This window comes from Diospyros lotus, chromosome 2 (genome assembly GCF_014633365.1).
Source record: "Diospyros lotus cultivar Yz01 chromosome 2, ASM1463336v1, whole genome shotgun sequence".
Lineage (NCBI taxonomy): Eukaryota > Viridiplantae > Streptophyta > Magnoliopsida > Ericales > Ebenaceae > Diospyros > Diospyros lotus.
The window spans coordinates 45,587,405-45,612,494 of NC_068339.1; the positions used below are offsets into that span (position 1 = coordinate 45,587,405).

The 25,090-nt window shown below is 36.0% G+C and overlaps 2 protein-coding genes across 5 annotated transcripts; both read left to right on the forward strand.

Moving 5' to 3' along the window:
- Positions 1-469: 469 nt before the first annotated feature.
- LOC127795027 (GBF-interacting protein 1-like) lies at positions 470-13,952 on the forward strand. 4 transcript variants are annotated; one of them, XM_052326427.1, is made up of 10 exons: positions 470-1,018; positions 3,948-3,991; positions 4,920-5,064; positions 6,252-6,390; positions 7,224-7,792; positions 8,792-9,140; positions 11,507-11,777; positions 11,973-12,065; positions 12,272-12,721; positions 13,461-13,952. In XM_052326427.1, exons 1-10 carry the CDS (start codon positions 844-846, stop codon positions 13,818-13,820), a joined length of 2,595 nt encoding a protein of 864 aa, XP_052182387.1. In that variant the 5' UTR covers positions 470-843; the 3' UTR covers positions 13,821-13,952. The 4 variants fall into 4 exon arrangements, with proteins under 4 accessions (XP_052182387.1, XP_052182388.1, XP_052182390.1 ...); XM_052326428.1 differs by having other exon boundaries at positions 6,258-6,390; XM_052326430.1 differs by having other exon boundaries at positions 4,929-5,064.
- A 6,960-nt stretch (positions 13,953-20,912) lies between these two features.
- On the forward strand, positions 20,913-22,825 carry LOC127793969 (protein BIG GRAIN 1-like B). The gene is made up of 2 exons (XM_052324804.1): positions 20,913-21,518; positions 21,737-22,825. Exons 1-2 carry the CDS (start codon positions 21,207-21,209, stop codon positions 22,658-22,660), a joined length of 1,236 nt encoding a protein of 411 aa, XP_052180764.1. The 5' UTR covers positions 20,913-21,206; the 3' UTR covers positions 22,661-22,825.
- Positions 22,826-25,090: the final 2,265 nt, after the last annotated feature.

A 25,090-nucleotide genomic window follows, 5' to 3' on the forward strand; every position in this document is an offset into this window, starting at 1 on the left:
ATTTATGTAATTTCAAGAATTTATAATTTAAAAAATAAATAAATTAAAAATATTTTTATTATAACATTTTATCCCAGACAAGTTAGTTTTTCCAAAAAAAATGTGCTATCCTAAGGAATCTTCTCCGACAATGGTGAATTCTTTCTTGGCGAATTCTTTCTTGGATAAGTTGCTCGTTGCTTACCTCTCGATGTCTATCGAGTCTCCTATTTCTTATTATGATTTATTTATCTCATTTATAAATTTTATTTGTTGTATAATGATAATAATAAATTTAATTTAAAAAATGAATTCTACGGATACATACTATTTTATGTGTCAAATCGACAATAAATTTAATTAAAAGTGAAATCAGTACATCATAATAAATCTCATATAAAAATAAATGAAAAGAATCATAATCGAGTATTTATTATTAGGTTTTAAAAAAGACTCGGCCTGCTATTAAAGCTCCGAGCGAGGGGCAAAGCCGATTTCAAAACCCTCGCTCCCATTTCCAAACCTCTTTGTCTCTCTCTCTCTTCTTTCTCTTTGTCTCGGCCGTTCTCTCTTCTGAATGCGAACTGCTTCAAGCTCGCTTTGCTTGGTTCCCAAACCCTAATCATCACCGTCTTTTGACTCTTTGCACCGTCAATCGCCTTTCAATCTGGCCAGTCCCTTTAACTTTTGATTCCCTGTTTCTCTCGCCGTATATTCATTTCATACATCGTACATATATATATATATAGATAGATAGATAGAGAGAGAGAGAGAGAGAGAGAGAGAGAGAGAGAGAGAGAGAGAGAGAGAGATAGATACATACATCTAAGTGGGGTTCAATCGCGTTTCGGTGCTTCGTTGGAGATGGTCGCTGGCGGGCGAAGCGAAGGCGGGGCTCAGATTCTCTCTGCCGGCGTCCGGAAAACCATTCAATCCATCAAAGAGATCGTGGGCAATCACTCGGATGCTGATATTTATGTGGTTCTCAAGGAGACCGACATGAATGCCGACGAGACAGCTCAGAAGTTGTTGAACCAGGGTTTGTTTCTTGTCGTTTTAGCTCTGTTCCTGTTTTGAACGCTTGTGGTGGCACTTTTAGGTTATGGGTTATAGTTCTAGTTAATTTTTTGACCTATTCCCAAGTAAGAAGTTTGGTTTGGGAACTGTTGGAGGGTTTGATTGAAATCCCGACTTAATGATTGGAGTTCCTATATGTGAGTTAATAGCTAGAATTTAGGTTGGCATTTAGGAAACTGTTGTGAATTTGGGATTATAGTCATAACGTGGAAAGCTCTTAATTGGGTGGGCAGATATCCCTATAGTAGGTTGTGTTAAATAACGTTCCTGGTGTTTAGAGACCTGAAATTTTTTTACAAGCTTGGTTATCTGGCTATTATCATGCTACGAGGGGAAAGACTGCAGCGAGCTCTGGTTTATTGGAAAGATTAAACCAGATGTTTAGGTGTAATATTGTAAAGTTGTGTCCTACACTTATTTTCTCCCCTGCTGTTGTAGAGTCTTATTAAGCGGTATGTACACTACGGTTTTAACTTTTGTAGCCACGTGGCCTTATGGGTGCACCAATATGGTTATATTCTTGTATATAAATGATCTGTGTCAAATGTCATCTGCCTTTCTGGCAATGGATGTTTGGTTGAGTCCAATTTCGTGATTGGCATGGGGGCTTTGATAAAGGATTTTGTATAATAATACTCGTGGTTGGGTTGAGAATTTATGTTCACTGGTAGCGGTTCAACGGTGGTTGAGTTTCATCATGGGGGCAATAAAGAGGTGAGTAAGGGATATGAAAATTATTCTTTGGGAGTCATACTCACATTATGAAGAAATGGATGGAGAGGTGGAAATGGTAAATGAATGAGAAGCTTGGAAGACTTGGATGTTGTTGCCGTATAAGTGGTAGTATTAGGTTCTTTCCTTTGTGTTGGAATATTTTTTGGCAAAGATGAAGTCCCCTTTTTTGCCCAACAAACATAGTATTGGATGCACTCATGTTTTTTTGCATTGAACTTAATTGATTGGTGAAAGACACAAGCTTTTTTAATTGAGGTACAACGACAACAACAATATATGTCCTTATGTTGTTTGATTTGATTAGTTTTACACTGGTAGCTAACTACTTAATAGAACATTCCTCCTCTATCCGAGCTTGGGACTTGAAGTTGAATGATTGGATAAGTGGCTTCTATTGAAGATGCACATGACATGATTATGATGATTTAGTTATCTAAGAAGAAGACTAATAGAAAATGTTACAAGAAGAGTGGATGGAATAGAGCACATCTTTAACAAAAGAGGTAAAGGAAGACAAAAGGAAAACTTAAGACTCTTAGGCATAACATGTGTTATAAAGGCCTAGTAGAAGATATTACCATAATATTTGGATTAAGGCTTGATATATTGTTGTTGTTGTTAGGTTTCATTTTCCCTACACTTTCTACATTAATAATCTCCCATCTATCTGAAGCAAATAGACTCAAAAGAAGATGCTTACTTTGGGGGCTAATTTAGTTCGTGGCTTCATGCTTGTATGTACTTGGCACCTTTATCCCACATCACTTGGTAGATTGGCAGTTGCATTATATTCCAAGTGATGTGGCCAACTCCATACTTGATACTCGTTCTAGGTAAAGTGTCATAGAATGTATCATTCTCTAGAATTGAGGTTAACTTGCTTGTTGCTTCAGCTTGAGTTGTAGTGAACAAGCCAAATCATCGAGAGTCCTCCAAGTTGTGAGTCTTGTGACATTACTCCTTGGAGTGTTTGGCCGAGTATTGGGCTTGAGGGATTTTGATTTCTTTAGCTTTTGTTGTTTTGTGAATCTTTGTGTTTCAAACCCATTATGTGTACCCCTTTGAACTTTTAAAGTTTTAATCTTGGCCCTTGATTTAGTTATGACCCAATGGTCTCTATTTAAGAAGACTACTTACTAATCAAGTGACCTTTGGGTTGCCTAGGGTTTTGACTAGCTTTTATTTAAATTTAAACCATAGTCACAATACTAACTCAATTTCATGTTATAACATGAAATTTGTTAAATTAATATGTATTGCTAACTATTTATATTTAATTTAAATTAAACAAGTCATCTAGTCAAATTTAATTATTTATTTTTAGCTCCAATTTGCTAATTTATTTTTCTTCAAGTAACATGTCCCCTAGTCCACTTAAAACCATTTTACACTAGAGTCAAATATTAAATGTTGACCTTCTCTATTTTTCTGTTTAATTAGCCTAATTTCCTTAATTATTTTCTAATTAGGTTTCATGCCCTAGAAATTAAGTACCCCACAATTTATCCACCTGGTGTACCGTGTACATTATTTCTCTTATTTTCTTAGTAGCTACTGGTTTAAGGACAAATGAATTACTTTTAAGGTTTTGGAGTGTTATAGCCATCCTGATCCACAGTTCTCATCCATTCTACTCAACATCCAGTGAATTTTTTCCTCACCAAGTCCAACAACCTTCACTGACCGTTGATCATTATCAATGTGAATTAATTAATCGTTGCAGGCTACAATTGAAACCTTCAACACTTTTGTCTTCATCAATCAATTTTTTGTTCCACAAATCCTGGTTCCAGAAAAGAATTAAGCATAAAGAAAAGGATTTTTATTGTGCCGTCCATAAAGCTAAATAGACATGGCAGTTCATGGTCTGTTATTTATTTTTGTGGTGAAAATCATTCATAAAATAACCTTAGACTTCCCTCTCAAAGTGGTATAACCTTTATTATCAATGGGTGTTTCTTATTAGTCATTTTGTTGTCTTGCTTTTTTTCTTTTGAAGTTATTTCTTCACTTGGATTGTTCTCTCTCCATGGATTCCAGTCTCACATAGCTTCTCTTCTGCATAATTATATTATCATTCTTTCATTTACTAGAATTTTTGTCTTCTTTATGTTCACATCTTTCTTATACTTGCTTTCCTGTTTGTACTTATCTAGATCCATTTCATGAGGTGAGGAGAAAAAGAGACAAGAGGAAAGAGGTATATTGTGTTATTTTTATATCCTTCTCCCCAGTTATTGCCTAAAAATGTCAATGGCTTGCCTCTTATAATTTGTACCAAGTTATTACTAGTTTGAATTTGTTTTAATAGTCAATGATGTCATTATGTGTGCAAATGTAATAGTGCTGTTAATCATGGCAACGTGTTGTTGCAGCCTAAAAAACTTAAGGAAGATATTACACTATTAATAATTCTGGTTTACATGACCACTGTGATCTAAATGAATGATGAATTCTGACAAGCAGTCATTAGTAATTGAAATTTCAGAATGCTGTACTGTATAATTTGCTCATCTATGTGAAGTCAAGGTGATGTCTAATCCTTCCATATGATATGCACACCATTACCTGGAATAAATTTGGCATGATTTTGTGTTTTTAGTCTTTATCTTTCACTGCCTTATTGTTTACTTCCTTATACCCTATTGGCTTGTCCTTCATCTTAGATCTCAACATCCTAGCAAAATGAAACTTGAGGAAGTCATATTTTTCCAACTTATAAATGATGTTTGAGACTAGTCAATAACTTTGGTTTACTGATGCATTTGTGATGGTCAACTACTGATAAAATCATCTTCATTTGACTGTTGAAATGTGGTGTAATCTTTTTCTTGTGAAATGAAAGCTTTATTATGGCTAAGGATTCATGCTGGGATTTTATTTGTTCCCTGTATATCATGGTTGTATTGAGTTGAGCTTGGCTTTATTCCTCAATTCACACTGGGATTTTTATTTGTTCTGTGTACCATGGATGTATGCCCTCTTGGGGCGCTCTTATATTTAATCTATAATGGGACCTGGGCTTTCATTTTCAGAATTGAATTTTAAGTCTATGATTCTGTTGGAGATATCCAATAAAGATCTACGGTAGAGCTAGCTTTTTCCTTATTTAAGTTTTGTTTGAAAAGCATGTTCAGGTATTGCCTCAGAATATAGGGTACAAAGGTGTGATGGAGTCTCGGAAATCTAGTGAGCAGGCAGCTCCAGAGAAGAAATTTAGCACATCTAGTCGTGGAGCTCAAAGAGTAGGCTATACTCGGAATGGTACAACTGGTAATGTGCAACATTACTGATTTCCATTTGATTTCTTTACAAATTTAGCTTCTTTGTCAGATTACCTGGTTAATGATTATCCTTTTGTTGCTCAATGTTTTTGAAGTTCTTTCAGTTTTAAGCTTGGTTGTTTAAATTGTTGCATGAGAACCTCTCCAAAAGCCTTTTACCTATAATTTCTTTTACTATTTGAAAGCATCGAAGATTTTCTATGCTGTATATGCTTAATCAAGGGACCAGTTTCCAGTACATGTGGGATGAAGCAAACTAGGTGTGGAAATTGTTGCAAAGTGGTAGCATGTTAGTTTAACTGTTACACCATGTCACCCTAGTAGAAATGTTAACTTTCAGGATAAACTTCTCAATATGCAAGTCTAGAAATACATTTGACATATATTATTTGCAGCATGTAGTTTGCTTGTATTTGTTGTAGTTACTGTTGGGTGTATCATCTTGTAAACCAAGTAGATAAGCATATATAGGAGAGAAAATCATTCTGGTAGCTAGATTTAGGACTTAGGACAGCCGATCCCATATCTAGACATTTCTGAAATTTTTTCCACCTTTTTCTTGCCCACAAACTTTCCTGTGTTAGGATCTTCACCATGATTCCACATGTAGTATTCCAGACAATCTTCACCATGATTCCACACATAGTATTCCAGACTTTTTTAGGCAATACGGAATTGTATTTTAAGATGGATGTGTTCCCTTCAGACCTTTTCTTTTTACTCAGTTTTTTGACTGCATGTTTTTATGATGATTGTTTATTGGTTTTTGATGTTAGATACCTTTGTGTCTTCCAAAGTATTTCCTCATTAAAAAAATGAGACATGGAATTCATTCTCCTGCATCTTGTCACATAATATAAGAATTTCAGTAGTTCTTCAAATGTACTCTATGGGAATATGCCTCTACTTTTGAATGTTTCAGTTCCTCATTTCTCCCCTTTCTTGGTTAACTTTTGGGTGTGGAGGATGAGGGTTTTCCTTTCCTTGTGCTCTTTTAAATTTCTGTTAGCTTTTGAATAACTTGAAGGTATGATTTCTGTACTTCTTATGCTACAAATTTCACATTTCTTCCCTAGTTAATGCTCTAAATGCTGGTTTTTCATTATTATATTCACTATTCATTGTCTATCATGAGATCTTTTGTTAGTTTGGTACTAACAAATTGTTTCTTACTAGTTGCAGGGGGCAACAGGGAATTTCGTATTGTAAGAGACAACCGAGTAAACCAAAGTATCTCTAGGGAGATGAGGCCTCCTTTGCTGCCATGTTCAACATTGTCCACTGAGCAACTGATCTCTCATGTTTCTGTAAAGGGGTATAGCTTTATGATCTTTACTTGATTTCTCTTCTATTTCATTTGTGGATACCTGCCTTTGTCCTTGCTTCTTAGCATATTTCTGGAAAATTTCCTTCCATAAACTTGCCCTTTTATGGTTATAGTATACTTTTAGCTTGAGTTGGTATCTTTTTCTCTCTCTTATTGTTGCATTTGCCCCCTAGTAAGTCTTGCATATTGTTGAATTGTTAACCATCATCTCATCTAAAAGCTTAACCTGGTGGATAGAGGGTTAACTTATCTCTTTTATTATTATTTCTATTTTCAACACATATTTTATTTGTACAGTTATGCTGAATTGTTATGTTGATATCGCAGTGGCATCTATCCAGCCTGGTTTACTATTTGTTTATTTATTCTAAGCAAAGTTGCGGGCCCAGTGGTCCTTATCCTTTTTGTTGCCTTGATTTTTAACTAAAGGGTCTTTCTGTGGATTCTAGTTAAATATAAGAGAACTATTGACTTAGCCATCTTTCGTTCTTCTCAGTTTCCTTACCTTTCCTGCTTAGTTATGTGTATACAGCTGCTTTGTCAGAGGAGAACACTGCCTTTTGGGTTTGTTATGATTCTTTATGAAAGAAACTATAAAACTCGATATTCTTCCATTAGCCCATAGTTTCATTTCTTAAATTTTACACTGGTATTTCTGCTTCTTGTGCCTACCACCCGAAAAAAGAGAAATGAGATATTAAAGCTCTTTATCTGAAATAATGTTACTGTCTCCCTTGCTATAAATTATATTTCTTTTGGCAGTCACTGGTGCATGTGTATATGATTATTTAATAAGACTTCTCTCTGGTCCTTGTCTGCAGTTCAACCGGGATTTCTGACAATCCAAATTCATCTGGATCTGAAGTTATGCAAACTGTTTCAAACCCTAGGCACTCCCAGGATACCAATTCAAGCAGCACTACTAGGAAAGAATTACAGGAGAAGGAGCCAGTAGTTCCATCTGCTGTTACACAGTTGCAAGGATCTAACCCACATTCTCAACCACAATTTGCAACTCTGGCATCTAACCACTCAGTCATAGGGTTGTACTCATCTTCTTCAGATCCTGTTCATGTCCCATCTCCTGACACAAGATCTGCTGCTAATATTGGTGCTATTAAGCGTGAACTTGGGGCAGTAGGTGTTCGCCGTCAGTCTTCTGAAACTTCAGGGAAACCTTTGCCTGCACAAAACAGTTCTCTCTCAAAGTCCCATCTGGGAAAGGATGCTTCCTCTTCTAGAGAATCAGTTCGAGCTTCCACTAGAAATGACCAACCCTATCAAACTACTTTAACTGAATCTGTTGTTCCCAGCACGTCGATCAGCAGATCTTTCTTGAGCAATCAGTATAATAGCAGACCACATCAACAAATTGTGGGTCATCAGAAAGGTAGATTTGGCAAACTCTCAATCCCTTCTTTTGTCTTCTTTCTTTTTTGTTTTGTTTTGTTTTGTTTGTGTCTGGTATTCTTTTAGCTTTTAGGATACTGAAATTGTTTTCTGGGAATCTTGAAGCCTTTTTTGGGCCTGTTTAGTTGTGGAAAACAGCCCCAGTTTTTCAGAAAATTACTCTTATGAAAAGGGGAAATCGGAAAACTTGTTCAAATACAAAAATTTTCCAAATAGAAAATGAGGATTTGGAAAATGCGGTATTCCAAAATTGAACTAAACTTGGAAAACTCCCAAATGAGTTGTTTAAGTTTTCCTTACTAATTTGGAGATTTTGAAAATATGGTTTTCCAAAAATTTCAACAAATCATCTCCACCTCCTTCGTTAACATAAATTACATAAAGGAAATTAGAACTTCTCTCCTTTTTTTGAACATCTGTTTTAATTTTCTATATTGGAAATATATTTTTTGTATCTCTAACATTTGAACGTGTTTTTCAACTTTTCTTTGAAAAATGAAAACTAGAGATTTTGTAGAAAATTGGAGATAGAAACGTGGAAATCATTTTCCTCAACTTAACCCCCCGCCCGCCCCAAACACACACGCATGCAAATGTAGAAATTTTAAGTGTTTATTTTACCTTTTTTAATGGATTTCCCTTCGTTTAGCAAACCCTAAAGTGTTTTTGAACGGAGCTAAGAAAGAAAAAGGATGAAGAAGCAGAACTCAGTCAAAGGCATGAGCATGGTATTAGATAATAAGCACATGCACTTAATTGAAAAGCAAATGTTGAAACTATGAGCCTCCCGGTTGGTTTCATTCAGCTGCTTAAGCATTTGGTGACTAGAAATACACGGTTATATGCTCAAAATGTTGTTATTGTTCCTTCTGTTTAAAATTTTAGCTTGCCATGAAAATTCAACCAAGTCTTAACCCTACTGGGTAGGGTTTAGCTTTCCTTGTATGCTTTAATATGTTTAATGAATCTTTTGGTGCAGCCTCCCAGCCTAATAAGGAGTGGAAGCCAAAATTGAGTCAAAAGTCAAGCGCAAATGGTCCTGGAGTTATTGGAACACCAGCGAAATCTGTTCTGGATTGTCCCACTGAAAGTTCCCAGGATTTGGAATTTGATGCAATGCAGGTGCAGGATAAGGATAAGCCATCACGAGTTAACAATTTTGAGAATCAGAATGTCATCATTGCAGAGCATATACGAGTGAATGAGTCTGACCGCTGTCGGTTGACCTTTGGCAGCTTTGGTTCTGTGTTTGATTCATCCAACAATGTTGTATTGGAGACCCAAACAGATGGAAGTGCAGAAAATTCATCTGCAGGTCCTTCTACAAGGTTGGTTAATAATTATATGATGGCTTTAGACTTTTGGTTGTGACATCTCTTATCAATTGCGGACTATCTGAGTCATATTTATTCTGCTAAATTCTTTTTTCATAAGCAAGTTGAAGATTTATTTTTTCCCCAACCCCACCTAGTGGGATAGGCCTTTGATTTTTGTTGTTGCAGTTCATGATTTCTTCCTTTTTGGGCTATGTTTGGGATGGATTTTTGGTTGAATACACTACCATGAGTTTGCGTCTTTCGTAGTTTTTGTAACTTTATATTGACTCAGGCATAGTTGCCAGATACAAGCATCTATCTAATTTCTTGATTCTGTCTAATCCCCATGTTCAAGAACTTGATGATATGGTTAAATTTCATATTCTTTGAGTAAGTTATTTATTTGCTTAGAATAATTAATATGGACATGTGACAAGGATATGTTGTGACACAATACATTTAAAAAATTACAACATGATAAGCAGGAGTTGTGAAAGAATAAATTTTTTATTTTTTATATAGAAAAAAATACCTCACATTATGCATAAGAGAAACTAATATGATTTAAATGTCCTAATACATTAAAAATACAGGGAGCTAGCTGATTGGAGAAGATAAATTCATGTAGCCACCCCCACCTAGTGAAATTAAGGCTCGTGATTGTGGTTGCATTATAAATACAGGGAGCTTTTTTTTTTTGTTGAAAAGTTTAGGATTTAAGATTCTTAAAATTACAACGTTTAAGTGACAGAAGGGCGGTACATATAATTCTGCATTATTTTTTCATTTCAAATTGATTCTTAATTTATAAATTAATAGACATGCTACATACCAGATTGGAATTGGTGTTCTCCAAGTGTCAAGTAGTAAAAACAATGAAAATTAATTGAGCATGTTTGGACAAGTGCAAACAAAATATCGAGCATTAATTTGATTAGGCCGGTTTGGCTGGGCTACATGAATTCCATGTCTCCAATCATTTTTATCTATAGCCATATCTTTAGTAGGCCATTATAACGCATATCATGCATATGAGTCTTTTGCCAAGTTGTTATTGGTCTTCCTCTGCTACTTTTTCTGAAGGCCCGTCCATTCCAACCACTCTCTTTAAAGGTGCTTCTAAATATTCTTTTTGCAAGGCCAAACTATTTTTATTGTGCTTTATGCATGTTATATCTTGTAGGAGCCACTTTGACCTTATAGTGTATAACCTCATTCAATCTTTTCTTGTACAACTGCACATTCATTGTAATATTCTCATCTTTGTTATGCATATATTTTGCACATGTTGGTGCTTTACAGCTTGTAATTCCATGTCATACAACAAAGTTTCATTTGGACAATGGTCCATGGTTAAAATTTTTAAGTGAATGAAGAACAATAAATATAAATCTATTTATTTTGTTTTTAATTAATTTTTGAATTATAATGTGGCTCTGATTTATTTAGTGTTCCCCCAACTGTCCTGTACCCAACATGCTTTTGACAGTGCCCACAATTATTGCATATGCCACCTTCATAGGAGTATGGCAATAGTTAAGCATTTGAGTTTCTCAAGGTATTTGAGGTTCTTTTCCTTTATTGATAAGCAAGATGATAATAATAATTATTCAAAAACATTTTTTTCCTGTAAATAATTATTCAAAACATTCCCATTCCTATTGGCACAAAAAGGGCAATTGTCCAAACATGGATCGCAACTTGCTTGGTAAGCCATTCCTGCTGACAAGCTATAACTGTTAGGTCTACATACTTTATTTTGCATGACCAAGTTCCGTTGGCAATTGATCTCAAGCCATAGTACTCAAGTCACCACTTGCCACTGATGATTAAGCAATGACAGAAGTGCTAATTGCCTAATTGCATGTGGAATTTGTGGCAATATGCAAACTCAGAAGTAAAATGCCCATATTTAACCATTGGAGTTCTCACTTTTAGATATTTCATATGATTAAGGCAAGACTTTTGGATACCCCAAGGTTGAAACTTTAAGATTCTCATTAAACTTTGCACTTCTCAACCAATGACCATGTTCAAGGTTCAAATGTTAAAATTCTCACTGGACCTTGCGCATCCTACTAATGTACTAAACATGCTTTCATTAAATGAATTTATTATTTATATTTTTAGATGTATGCGGTCTGTCTCTATATACACACACACGGACTGCTTTCTGGCACATTAATTTTTTATGAATAGCTGGCTTCTATGCTCTTTTGTTTCTGCACTAGCTACCCTGGTTTCCCTAAATTTGTTTCTGTTCAAATTGCCATATGAAAAGACCTCATTTGCCTTTTCCCCGTTGTGAAAATTTTCTCTTGATTTACGTGTTTGGAAGGGGCACTAATTCAATACACCCTTGAAATTTTTATGAATAGCTTGTCAGTCTCGACTACTGACTCTTCCGGCGAGGAAACTTCTGTCAACAAACATGTTGCTTTATCGGATGATCAACTTCAGAATTCTGGTTCTGATTCCCCCGCATCTGGTGCGGTGTCTGAAAATCAATTGCCTGAAAAGAAAGAGTCTTCAAGTCTCCAGAATTTGGATAGGTATGCCAAGATGGGCTTGGTTCATGACAATGGCTCATCGTACAGTGCTTTGGTGTCACAGGAGCAGCAAGATGCTCCTGAATTACCAAGTTTCTCGGTGAGTTCAGAGTGTATGTTCTCCATATTGTTCTTATGAATTTTCTTCTTACCTCCTGTGCTCGATAAGAGAGTGCGGAGAAGTTTTTTCATGTTTGGTTGTGGTAGATTCTCTACTCAGGGACACTGAGGGGCATTTCATGCTCTATGTTTTCTTCTGATTAAGACATTCTGAATTCTGCATGTCTGAAAGCAGGCATATGATCCCCAGAATGGTTATGATATCCCATATTTCAGACCAACTATGGACGAGACAGTCAGGGGGCAGAGCCTACCTTCTCCTCAAGAGGTAAAATTGTTGAAGAAATGTCTTGGGTTGAATGACATCTTCTCTTCTCGTTTACACATGCTTTTATAAGCTGGACATCTGCAATAGCCTTATTGCATGTTTTATTAACTTGCAAAGTGAGTATATAACTAATGGACCAGGAAGCAGCACTATTTATACTTACAAACTAGGCATCGAACATTTAATGGTATGCCTTTTGATGACAGGCCTTGAGCTCACAGACAACCAACAGTACCCCTGCATCCACAATAGCCATGGTACAACAGCAGCAGCCACAAGTGGCACAAATGTACCCCCCTGTTCATGTTTCCCCTTTTGGCAATCTGATGCCATACCGCCAGTACATATCCCCTGTCTATGTTCCGCCAATGCCCATGCCTAGCTATTCTAGTAATGCTGCCTACCCTCACCCCTCAAATGGCAGCAGTTACTTGCTGATGCCTGGAGGGGGCTCTCATCTCAATGCAAATAGCCTCAAGTACGGAATCCAGCAGTTCAAGCCTGTTCCTGCTGGAAGTCCGACAGGGTTTGGAAACTTTACTAGTGCAACTGGATATGCTGTCAATGCTCAAGGTGTTGTTGGCAGTGCAGCAGGGCTTGAAGATGGGTCTCGGCTTAAGTACAAAGATAACAACATTTATGTTCCTAATCCGCAGGTACATATTTTCTCTAAAGACTTGGATCCAAATTTTCACTTTGATATCAGATTGACACATGGAGCCTAGCTAATTATCCAAATAACTGTGCCTAGATACTTGGTTTGATGTGCTATGCCCCATCTATGTTGTGCTTTTTGTGGGCACTTGTACAGGTGGGCGAGCAACATCATGGTTGACTAAGGACATTATCAGCTATTGAAAAATGATTCATCTTTTGCCTGCCAAGGAAGTAATTTGTTCAACCATCATCAAGTCTATGGCTGATGGGTAGTTTTTTGGCTTGCTATCTAAAATCAACGTAGCTATTCACGACTTGGCTTGAGTTTCATGAACTATTTATGTAGTAAAGAAAATTGCTTTAAGTAGTCCAAGCTAAACACTGCGTTCAGGTATGACATGGGAAATCTGAATTGGAGCACAACACTGGCTGATCTTGTAACAAGTCCAGTTTTTGCTTAATTAGAAATTAAGTAGTATTGGCCCTTAGGTACTGTTATGAATTATAAGGTTCTCATAAAAGATGAAGTCAAGAGATAGAAATGACTGTCCAGTGAGAATTTATATAGCCAACTTTGATATATTGTCGTCGTCGTTGTTGTGGGAACTAAAGAAGTTTTGATCCTGACGTGGATGGTGGGGATATAAAAGATTAGGTATGAAGGGAAGAAAACTAATATCTTATATCCGATTTAATAAGTTTTGGATGGTTTTAACCATTTTATATATTGAATCACAGGCCGAGACTTCTGAAATATGGATTCAGAATCCAAGGGAGCTTCCTGGCATGCAGTCTGCTTCCTACTATAACCTGCCAGGGCAAACGCCACATGCTACCTACTTGCCGTCCCACTCCGGCCATGGTTCATTCAATGCTGCTGCTGCCGCTGCTGTCGCACAATCTTCTCACATGCAGTTCCCAGCCATGTACCATTCTCCTCCACAGCAGGCTGCCATGGCTAATCCCCACCATCTGGGCCCTGCCATTGGTGGCAACGTCGGAGTCGGCGTCGGGGTGGCCGCGGCTTCTCCAGGAACCCAAGTAGGTGCTTATCAGCAACCTCAATTGGGTCATCTCAACTGGACAACAAACTTCTGAAAGAGAGTGAGTGCCAATTATAGGGCCTAATCTTATGGAGGGACTGAAGGTTAGCTGCAAAAAGTTTTCTTTGTGAAAGGAGAAACCTCATTGCATTTCCTAGTTAATGCATCAAAGTTGCTTTTAATATTATCAGCCTTCTTCTAACCTCAAGAACCGAGTCTGCCTCTCCTTTAGGGGGAATGGATGCATGGATGGATGGAATTAGGTTGATTATCTCATAACAATGATATTAAAAAACCGACCCAGTTGGCCGAGTGACCCCCTGCCTTTGTAGTGGGGTTGCATGCAAGTCTTGGGACTCATTTGGTTGGTTTGAGTTAAAGAGATAACAGTAATGAGATTGAAGAGATGGGATCACTATCCCTCTTTAAAGTAAAAGAAGCAAATATGGTGCACGTGGCTAAGCTACCTTCTTTGCATGGGTCTGAGATGGCCTATTCTGTCTTGAGCTTTTATCATTACTTTGCAAGGAAAAATTAACCAACTTTGAATAACTTAAATTAAAAATAGAGGATCTGGACTAACCTAAGGCATCTTTAGTAATGTTTATGTACATTTGCAACATGTAGATGCTACAATCGTGCCATCAAGAGGATTAGCTGTCAAAGATATTTATTTTCCTTTAGATTCAACGTTAACTATGCTTCAATCTCTGATCTCTTTTCAGAGCAGTAGTAGTTACTGGGTCTTTGGGGACATTATTTTTAGAATTGGAATCAATGATAAAAGGAAGAATTTTATAACCATTTGCTTGGTGTCAGAAAAAAAGAAGCAATGGTTGGGATGGGAAGGAAAACGTTGGACCAATGCGTGTGAGATTCGGTGTAAACGTTGGGACTGTGTGCAGCTTTGCTTTTGTCAGGAATGGGGATTCGGAGGAGATATAATGCAAGAAAGAAGAGAGCAGTGGGTGTTTGGTTTTTGTGGGTTGCAGTTTGGATATATGTGTGGGTGGGGGTGTGGGGATGTGTTTTGTCTTTACAGATAAAAGCTGGGCACAGATCAAAGGATGTTCCAAATGCAAAGCCACCTCGGGATCCACAACACAACCAAACACATCTTTTCTCCACTTTATTCCATTCTCTTCTCTCTTCAATCCCCACATCCACATGCATGGCGGCATGGCTCATTCTTCCCCTCATCTTTCCCTTCTTTGGAAAAAGTTTTGGGAATCTGTCATTCCTCATATTTTTTGAGTGTGTAGTACATTTTTAGTAGTAATTTTAATCTCAAAAATACGAAAGCTAGCTCTCTTGAATCCATGGTCCCATGCATGAATGAATTATGGCTAAATACATATTTTAGTTTTAGTACTTCCATTTTTTTTTATTTAGATATTTAATTTTTTTATTATTTTAATTATATTCTTAAATTATGTATGTAATTTCAAGTTAATTGTACAGGAGTGCACAGTTGATTTAAAATTGTATAATTTAAAAGTATAATAAAAATTAATATTTAAATAAAAATATATAAATACAATGATTAAAAATATATATTTTGTCAGAAATTATTGATTCTGGAGAGAGAGCTCTGGTAGATATACACAAACTAGAAGGGCCCAAGGTCAAGGCCTCCCCCTTGAAGGAACAAATGTGTTTTTGAGTGTTAGAAATAATTTTCTTTTAATATGGGTATTAGTATATTAAGCATAATCCATCTTACAAGTTTTGTAAATTAACATTTGAATATTAGAGTTTTGAACTCCTATAATTTAACACGAGGCAAACACTCCTCTTAAGAGCCCTCTCCATCCCAATTTGCCTAGCAAGGCTTTGTAATTCATATGTGACATATGCTCATGGCTTGAAAAACCTAGTTAAAAATTTAAGTATATATATATATATATTATATATAAAGGTTTATTTAGTAGGGTATTTTGGTCATTTATTTTGTCAATAAATGCTTTTCTTTAAAATAACTTAGAAAATTAGAAAAAAAGTAAAAGCATTTTAAGTTAGGGTAATTTATAAGTTTTTTCAAACTCGTCAAACAGATAATTAGAAAAAAAAAAATATTAAGCTATTAAGGAACTTATCAACTTTCTTTAACCATTTTCTTTTTTCTAAAAAGAACCAAAGCCAAATATCACTGAGGGCTTGTTTGGCTTACAATTTTTTAAAAGGAGCGTTTAAGCTCTCTTGCTTAAAAGCTAATATGCTTAAAAGTTATTAGTTATGAAGTTACGTGTTTAGTCTTTTTAACTGTAGAAAAGAGTTAATTAGCCTTGCAAAGACAAAAACTTCATGGATCTAGAGTCAAATGCGAAAAAGGAAATATGCTGGAAGAGGGTTTTCTTTTTCTAAATAAATTTTATTGAAAGGAGAACGAAAGCAAATCACAAGACTTAGATCTTGTTTAAGAAATATATATCACAGCAGATGAACAAACCATGTATTGTATAATCCAATCTAACCTTTTTGTGTAAGAATTGTGACTGAAAATCACTTGGCATACTTAGCTTGAGCTAAATAGCTAAGAGATGAGAGCTGGGACTTGGAAGTTGAGACTCGAGAGTCAATTCATAGAATGGTGGGGCTTGCTGATGCACTCCATTCACACCATCAATTGCAGACTATATACATATGTATATGAATATATATATATATATTACTGGGTTTTAGTGTTTAGGTTGATATGAATTGTATTATATATATAAACTAAGAGTCTAACCAATCAAAATCTTCACATTCATTCGTTAAGAAAGGAAAGACAGAAAATTTGATATAATTAATGACATATGCAGCTGCTTAATTAGAAAGTCTTGTGATTAATTAATGTTGAAATGATTTCTGTAATTCCAAATTAGGGTTATAATGTGGGGATTTAGCAAAAAGATGGCATGGATTGACGACAGGCTTTTATTCCAAAGTGTGAAATCTCATGGGTGGTGGAGACTGGTGTCTGCATCCACCAATAAAGGCATCTCATATGCATTCCAAGGAGAGATGATTGTATCTGTCGATGCCAATTGCCAATTGGGTATATGAGCAACTTTAGTTTCCTCCTCCTCCTCCTCCTCCTCCTTCTTCTTCTTCTTCTTCATGGCTTTGGCAACTCATGATACACACACACACACACACACACACACATATAATTGGGTCCCTAAATTGGTCATCCCACTGATGAGAATGGAATCTAGCTATCTTCTTTGGTGTTTGCCCCTCTACCCATCAAAACCCCATGATCTGAAAGCAACATATCATGCTTTTCTCAGGAGCTTTTATTTCCCAAGAAACATCATCATTCATCAAAACCCTCTCATTTTCATGTCATATATATATATATATGTATATATAGCAAGCTTATCAGCACATTTTTGATCTATTTTTACATATACTACAATATATTGCATCTTTTGCCTTGAAAAACAATAATATATATATGTATATATATATATTATGATGATTCATAATATATATATATACACATATTCATGTAAGGAGGGAGTGTATGTGAGGAAATATTAAAGAGTATATATAAGATAAGAAGAACACACACACACACACATATATTAATATGTACTTGCTTTTTCAGGCTTTCTTTTTTCTTGTTTAATAGTTATATATATATGTATATATAGTATAATCTCACTTTTCTCAGTCTCTAGTTCACACTAGTTTCTTTATTATCCTTCCTTTAGCTCACTTTAGTATGTATATTGTAGTTTGATACTTTATATTGATATAATGTTAAATATAAAATATCATTACGAATATTAAATTTTTAAGTGTCAAAATAATTATATTTTTCATTTTTTTTGGGGGTGTGAATTAGGGTTGATGATGATGTGGAACTAAGGCCACGATTGCAATGATTGTCCATGTATAAGAACTGCCCACTTAGTACAGTTTCTTTCACTGTTTTCTCTCAAACTGTCACACACATGCACATAATTATATATGTAAATGGATTACATAAACAAATGCATGTTCTTAGCCGTTGGCCCAAAGAATATTATTTCATACTAATTTCAAATTTATATAGGAACATATGAGATTATGTTTGGAGAGGGCTTTTATTTAGGAGAAGTAGTCCTCTCGGAAAAGAAAAGACCTTCGGAAGAAGAAGTTCTCCGAATAAATTGACATAGACTCTTCTCGATAATTTTTTCTTGGACAAAATTTGGTTTTCCTAGATAGCGAATTGAGCCATCTCATAACTACTATTGATTTCTCTTAGATGGCCTTGTTCTCCCGCTAGGTTCTGTCGACTTTCAGAACTCTTTCTATAAATTTTAATTATTGTATTTAGACAACAACAATTTTATATATACATTTTTTTTAAAATATTATTTGAACATTTAAATTTGATATTTTTCAATACAAATGTATAAAATATCAACGTAGAATGTTAATCAAAGTGTCAAATTTGAGCATTTAAATAGCATTTTTGTACTTTTTATTGCAGTTTCTAAGCTTCCTGAGAAGAATCAACAAAATGAAAGAATTAAAAGAAATTTGGAGTTCCTAGGAAAAAAAAATGAAATCTATAGTAAAAGAGAGATATATAAAAAGATGTAAGGGTGCGTAACATTTGGATTAAAGCAAAATAACTGAATCAAATCTGCCAAAATTACTAGTTTGATTCGGTTCAAGTTATAGGTCGATTTAGTTCAATTTTCAAGTTTAGCAATTTCAATTCGATTTGGTCTTCGTATTGAAAAAAATTAAAATAATCGAACCAAGCGAAATATCAAAAACAACATCAATTTTTCACTTTGTTATTTAAGTTTTTTTTTTTTTGGGTCGGCTCGATTTTTCGATTTTTCTTTTAGTTTTTTCAATTTTTCGGTTTGTTGACTTTGAGAATTTATTCGATTGGTTTGATTTGATTTTGGACACAACTTTGATCTATTTAGTTTGAATAATTTACTGAACTGAATAAATGATGACCCTTAGAAAAAAAGGGATTACATAATTATATGTTTTTCTTTATTTTTAAATAATTTTTTGATGGGTTGGATTCTTATGGTTTATTTTTATTTTCTATGTTTAAATTTAATATTAAAGTTAACTCATTTGGTTCTTAACCAAATGGATATGGTTTGTTTGAACAGAAAAAGCATAAACTATAGGAATTTAATTAAAATATTATAATTAAATCATGAGGGTATTTATAAAAATGACTCAAATTAATTATAAATGGTATAAATAAAATAAATAAAAATGTAAAAAACTCTAAATATAAAATGAATACATAATTATGTTAAAAAAATATGACCATACCTAAATATGACCATATAAAGTAAATAAAATATTTCAAACCTCTTGGGATAATATAGACTGATCACCGCATACGTTTGGGAGCTCGAGATATCGTGAGGTCGTAAGTTCAATTCTGCCTCCATGTGAGAATACGCAATTGACTGGGTTTATTTGAGAGGCTAAGTCTCTAGACTTCGTTTGGCGACTGTTACGAGTATTTCCCGCATCACTTCTCATGGGCTAGACTGAATTCAATAGACGGACACAATCGTCTAAAGCCCAGTAGACCCATTCGAGCTCTTCAAGTAAGCTCATACATCGCTGAAATCCGAGTTTAGATCGTGGAACCGAGCGAGCTCGCAGCAAGACTTCCAGCGAGCTCTTAGTGATATACACAATGAACTGCCCATAACGTTTCTAGTTTGTTGGCCTAACTGCTCAGCTCAATTGGTCAAACTATTCAGCTCGCGTAACAACATTACTGCTGAAAAACGGAGGCAGGGACCCATCTACTTTATCTTATGGAAACCGGATCCCTGGTAATAAGGAGCCTATTCTCGATTTTATTGAGATGATAAGAACATCTTGTCCCCCATGATATGAACTCTACACTTTTGTATTTTATGTAATTGCAAACACCTCTCACTATAAATAGGGGTCGGAACACCATTGTGAAGGAGAAAGAAGATTGATAATACTATACTGTTATTCTATCGGAATAATCAGAGAACAGTTGTGGAGTAGGCATCGTTCTGGCTGAATTATGTAAAATTCCTTATGTCCTTTCTATTTTGTTCTTCCTCTTTGCATTTGAGTTTGTTCATTCACTGCGGGCCTATGAATTACAATCAGCTAAATTTGAACGTCGACAGCGACAAATTTGTCTGTTTATCTAGTGATGTGAAGTAGGCGGACTATAAATTTTAGAGAAAATACGATATGTCGGGGCTAAAGATTGACTCTGATTAAGGAACCCCAAAACTTAATTATCTCACCAAGTGTTCCACTTCTACCTTCGAAATAATTATAATTTTTTTTCTTTTATGACCCATGGAAAATTAACCAAGAGTAATGCTAATTGATGATGGTCAGATCTAACTATTATCACGTCTATTTAAAGTCAAGTGTGTAGTTTTTATTTTTATCTTGAGTTTGATCAAGATCTACTTGACTTGTAAATGCAAAACTCGATCTTTCGTTATATTCTCTAACAATCAAATCAGTCTTGGTAGAGATGAAATAGAATAGCAATATATATAATAATTAATGTACATATCTCTTGAAATTTATGCTTTGATGCAGGTGTACTATGAAGGGCTATGACCATCCCATATAGACGATCAAATCTCAATTTATGAGCCAATCATAACAAAAGGTGAGGAGATTTGAGTTCGAATTGAGTTGGATCTAGTCATTTGGGTACACACTCATATTAGATTTTTATTTAGATTTAGACTCTCGAGCATTTGTTTGTCTTAGTTTAGATTTGAAACAAGTTTGTCTTAGTTTAGATTTAAATGTTTCAAAATATGTGTCATTTTTGAGAGAATTTTAATGAAAAATATTTATATAATTTTACCTAACATTAACATATTTTTTATTACTAATCATTGATTTTAGGTAACGGTTAAAGTGATCAACAATATGTATTTGTAATGTATCATTTATAGTCTTTGAATAATTTTATTAATTAATTAAATATTAAAAATAAAATAGAAGAATTTAAGCTACTCAATGAGAAAAGAGAAAAATAAAAGTTGAAGATCTTACGTCAGTTCAAGAGAAGGACAGAGATGGCAATAATAATTACTCGCCACGTCATCCCTCCAGCCTGGCACTCCTCCCTTCCCCCCTCTCTGTATATAAAACCCTCTGCAACAGCTGCTCTTCAACCCCCCCATTCTCTCTCTCTCCTCTCAAAAGCGTGCCCTCTAACCTCTCATTACTCTCTCTCTCTCTCTCAAACGCTTCACTTTCTCTTCCAAACACCAAAACAAAGCATCAATTACTGTGTCTCCCCAACTCGCAATCGCCTCTTCCACAGCTCGCAGCTTTTGATGCACTCTCAGCCGACAACATCATTCGCCCAACCCATTCCCCATTTTTCTTCAATTCATCGATCTTCGCTCCCTTTACTGTCTCTGATCCATTGATTTAGAGAGAGCCATCATCGACCATGGATAGGTGCGATAAGTTTCTCAAAGTAGAAGATCCAAACCTGGATCGTCGCCCAAGGGATCAGAACCCGTCCTTCTCCTCCACCCTTCTCGACGCCATCTACCGCTCCATCGACGACGACGGCGCCGGCAGCGAGGCCGTGGAAAAGCTGGTTCTTTACCGGGAAACCACGAGGAAGAAACGGGGCGGCTTTGACGACGGCATGGCGGGCTTCCGGAGGGCCTGCATGATCGAGAATTGGATGGAGAAGAAAGTCAGCGAGAAGGTGGTCCTCCGCCGGATGTCGGCTGCAGATTTCGACAGTGTTAAGGTTAGAATCACATTGAATTTGAATTGTTTGTACATTCTTAATTACTACTGAGCATGGGCCGTAACGAAGGAGTAATTGAGACTGAAAGGACTCCAACTCGACGCTTCTAACATGAACGATGAGTGTTTCAGATCACTAAATGTAGAATTTGAAGATTGTTAATATTAAATTTGAATGATTTGAAGGTATTTTGAGTTTAACTCTCGATTATGTTATAGGATTTGGGGAGGAATCGAAGGAGCGATCGCGAGTCGTTGTTCCTGAAATCCAGTTCGAGCTCCTCGGACTCCAGCTCGGCTGGAGGATTTTCGTCCTCCGAAGCGGAGTCGAAGTCGTCATCGGGGTTCACGGCTCACCGGCCGAAGCCTATTCGCACCGGCATTTCCGCTCCGCCGGAGAAATTCAACAAGCAAGAAATTCGTCAGAAGCCAAAGCAAGACAACAGTTTCGTGAAGACGAAATCCAAAGCAATGAAGATCTACGGCGACCTGAAGAAGGCGAAGCAGCCGATCTCTCCCGGCGGCCGGCTCGCCAGTTTCCTGAACTCTCTCTTCACGGCCGGCGGCGCAAAGAAGGCGAAGATATCATCTCCCGCCGGGGCCGGAAGATTCGACGACGCCAGCTCCGACTGCAAATCGAAGTCCACCTGCTCCTCGGCTTCTTCGTTTTCTAGGTCATGTCTGAGCAAAACTCCATCGTCGCGAGGAAAATTAAGCAATGGCACGAAGAGATCGGTCCGATTCTATCCAGTCAGCGTAATCGTGGACGAAGATTGTCGGCCATGCGGAGAGAAATCCTTGTACGAAGATGATCATCGGAATCTCACGCTGAGAAACTCCATTAATGACGAGCTTAACTTCCATATCATGGAGAAGAATCGCCGGATCGAGGAAGCGGCAAGAGACTTGTTGAAGAACTATCAGAAGAAGGCTGAATACAATCAGTACTTCAACAACGATCCAGAGTTCGACAACAACGACGACGACGAAGAAGACGATGCCGCGAGCTACGCGAGCTCTGATCTCTTCGAGCTCGACAACCTCTCCGCCATTGGAATCGAGAGGTATCGAGAAGAGTTGCCAGTGTATGAGACAACTCATCTCGACACCAATCGAGCCATCGCCAATGGCTTCATTTCCTGAATTTTTCATTACCCGGCGGGTATTGTCGGTCCCTTAGACGACACTTGAGGGGAAGCGGGAACTAAAACGTTCCCCTTCTCCACCCAAGTTCGCTCTCGTCGTATCGACTACTTACCTCTTTTTTGATTACCCAAAAAAAAAAAAAAAAAGAACAAAAAAATCAAACTTCTTTGGGTTTTTTTTTTTTTTTTTTCAGTTATTGGTTTGGGGGTTTACTTAAAGAGAAATAAAATTTCTCCTTTTCTATTTGGGATTCTGTCTATTTACATCGTCCTTTATATCCATCCATCCATTCATTCTTCTTTCTTTCTTATTTATCTATCCATATGATGAGAAGAGGGACAAAGCAGAGAGAGAGAGAGAGAGAGAGAATTAAAGGCAGATCTTCTTCAATCTCTCTCTCCCTCCCTCCCATTCCATTCATGAGAAAGAGAGAGAAAGTTTGAAGCTTTTGCTTTTGCTGGTGTTTACTTTTGTGGGTCATCTCTTGCTTCAGTATAGCGCAAGCGTCGCTACAAATATCTCCTCTCTCTCTCTCCCATCTCCCCTCTCCAAACAAAGCTTCGGGAGATTCGTCAGTCAAAAAGCCTACTAATTCATTGCAAACTTTAGCTACCTCATGTAGTATGGTTTAGTCCCAATTTCAAAACAGTTTTTCTTTTATTTTAAAGTCGTATAATGTTATCATTAAAGTTTAGTCTAGTCTAGTCTCGTCTCGTCTTGACTCAACTCAACTCGAGCCCAACTTAGTATCTTGCCAATTAAAAATACTGTTGATAATACTGAATTGATACTCTAGTAAATGGATGTAGCTAGACTCTTATTAGTGTTTTTTTTGAGTGTTGGATAGAATTGAAATAGATGTACAAGAGAAGAGAGAGGTGTGAGACTTAATGAACCATAATGGTAGCTGATACATATATAGTTGCTTTGAATTAACTGGAGGCAAAATAAAAGAAGGTAAAATTAATTAATGTAGGGTTTAATGAAGAGAAAAAGGAGAATAAGAGGAAGATGTGGTGGTCTCCAAAAGCTTGGGACAAAGGATCTAATGCTAGATCTTCTGCTGGGTGGATTAGCTTAGCCTTTTAGTGACTTGGAAGGCAAATCATGATCAATTTTCCTTTTTTTTTTCTTTTGGTTTTATCTCCTTTGAAATTATTTAAATGTGTTGTGTTTGGGGTTTCAATTGTCAAATTTGGTTGGCTTATCCCAAAAGTAGTATTTTCAAACTTGTCATAACCCTCTCATTGCACACAAAATCACCTATAGTCCTTAAGAGTGTTGCAGTCTTCTAATCATAGAAACTATTCCCAAAACATTGTTTTGTAGTGAAGTTTTAATTGGTTGTACAAATTTTATGTATAAGATGGAAAATGATCCAATCACTCGATTGAATTGGGTAATAGGGAAATATTACAATCGTATCATTATCTTACTTTTTAATAGTGAAGAAGAACAATAAGAAGTAAAATCATAATTTTTCTTTTCTTATTAGTTGCAACTCAATTAATTGAATAGGTTTAGGGTTTAGGTTATAAATTTTTTTATCGTGAAAATCAAGGAGTCCCCACTACAATAGTTTTCGGTCGGAATAATGTCCTATTATTTTCCTATCAACCATGACTCTCCACATCCTAAACTTAATTGATATGCAAGTTGAACAAGTGAGTCATAGGTGGAAACTCGAGCACTGATTATAAATTTTAATCTATGCAAGAATATTATTGATAGATCATTGATTGAACGATTACATTTCTCCTCTTGAGTCCATTCCAAATCTCAAAAATTTAAATGCAAAGACCAAAAAGGTCTATTAAAATTAATTTTATTTTAACCAATTTTATTTATAATTACCATTTATTATTATCTTTTTACTAAATGAAAAAGAAAGGCGGCTCAAGCAACACATTTCCCTTCAAGTACGACACATGAGAGCCCTTTTCTCACCAAAGAATATTCAATATAAGTCATAATTATTATTAAGAAGATAAATTTATGGACTTAATACACAAATTATGTTTACAAATGTTGAAAAAAAGAGAACCAAAAGTTGATTGACAAGACCTCTAGCTAAGTTGCTCAAGCTCTTTGCTTTGTTTCCTCTCTTCCATTCCTTTCATAACACTTGGAAAAATTATGGACCAAAACACATATGAATGGAAACATTCCCTCTCTATGTATATTAAAGCCAATTGCTTTCGTCCTTTTGCCTTTGTTTCTTCACTTTTTAGTCTTTTTGGAAAAGTCTTGAAAATTTGTGTATGAATGCACACATATTCATGTTCGTTACAATTCTTTATAAAATTTTGATTTGATAAGAATTTGTGGATCTAATTATCGATTCAATGGTTAAGTTTCAGTTGCGAAGGACTCTTGATTTATAGAGCTCCACGCTTATGTATTAACACATTAAAATTGTTTAGGAGC

What these genes read in the sequence shown, in the direction of transcription:
- LOC127793969 (XM_052324804.1), top strand. Translation starts at nt 21,207, where the DNA reads ATGGATAGGTGCGATAAGTTTCTCAAAGTAGAAGATCCAAACCTGGAT. An exon ending in CAGATTTCGACAGTGTTAAG is followed by an intron (nt 21,519 to 21,736) that starts GTTAGAATCACA and finishes ATTATGTTATAG; the next exon opens with GATTTGGGGAGGAATCGAAG.
- LOC127795027 (XM_052326427.1), top strand. Translation starts at nt 844, where the DNA reads ATGGTCGCTGGCGGGCGAAGCGAAGGCGGGGCTCAGATTCTCTCTGCC. An exon ending in TCAGAAGTTGTTGAACCAGG is followed by an intron (nt 1,019 to 3,947) that starts GTTTGTTTCTTG and finishes GTACTTATCTAG; the next exon opens with ATCCATTTCATGAGGTGAGG. An exon ending in CTGAATTACCAAGTTTCTCG is followed by an intron (nt 11,778 to 11,972) that starts GTGAGTTCAGAG and finishes GTCTGAAAGCAG; the next exon opens with GCATATGATCCCCAGAATGG.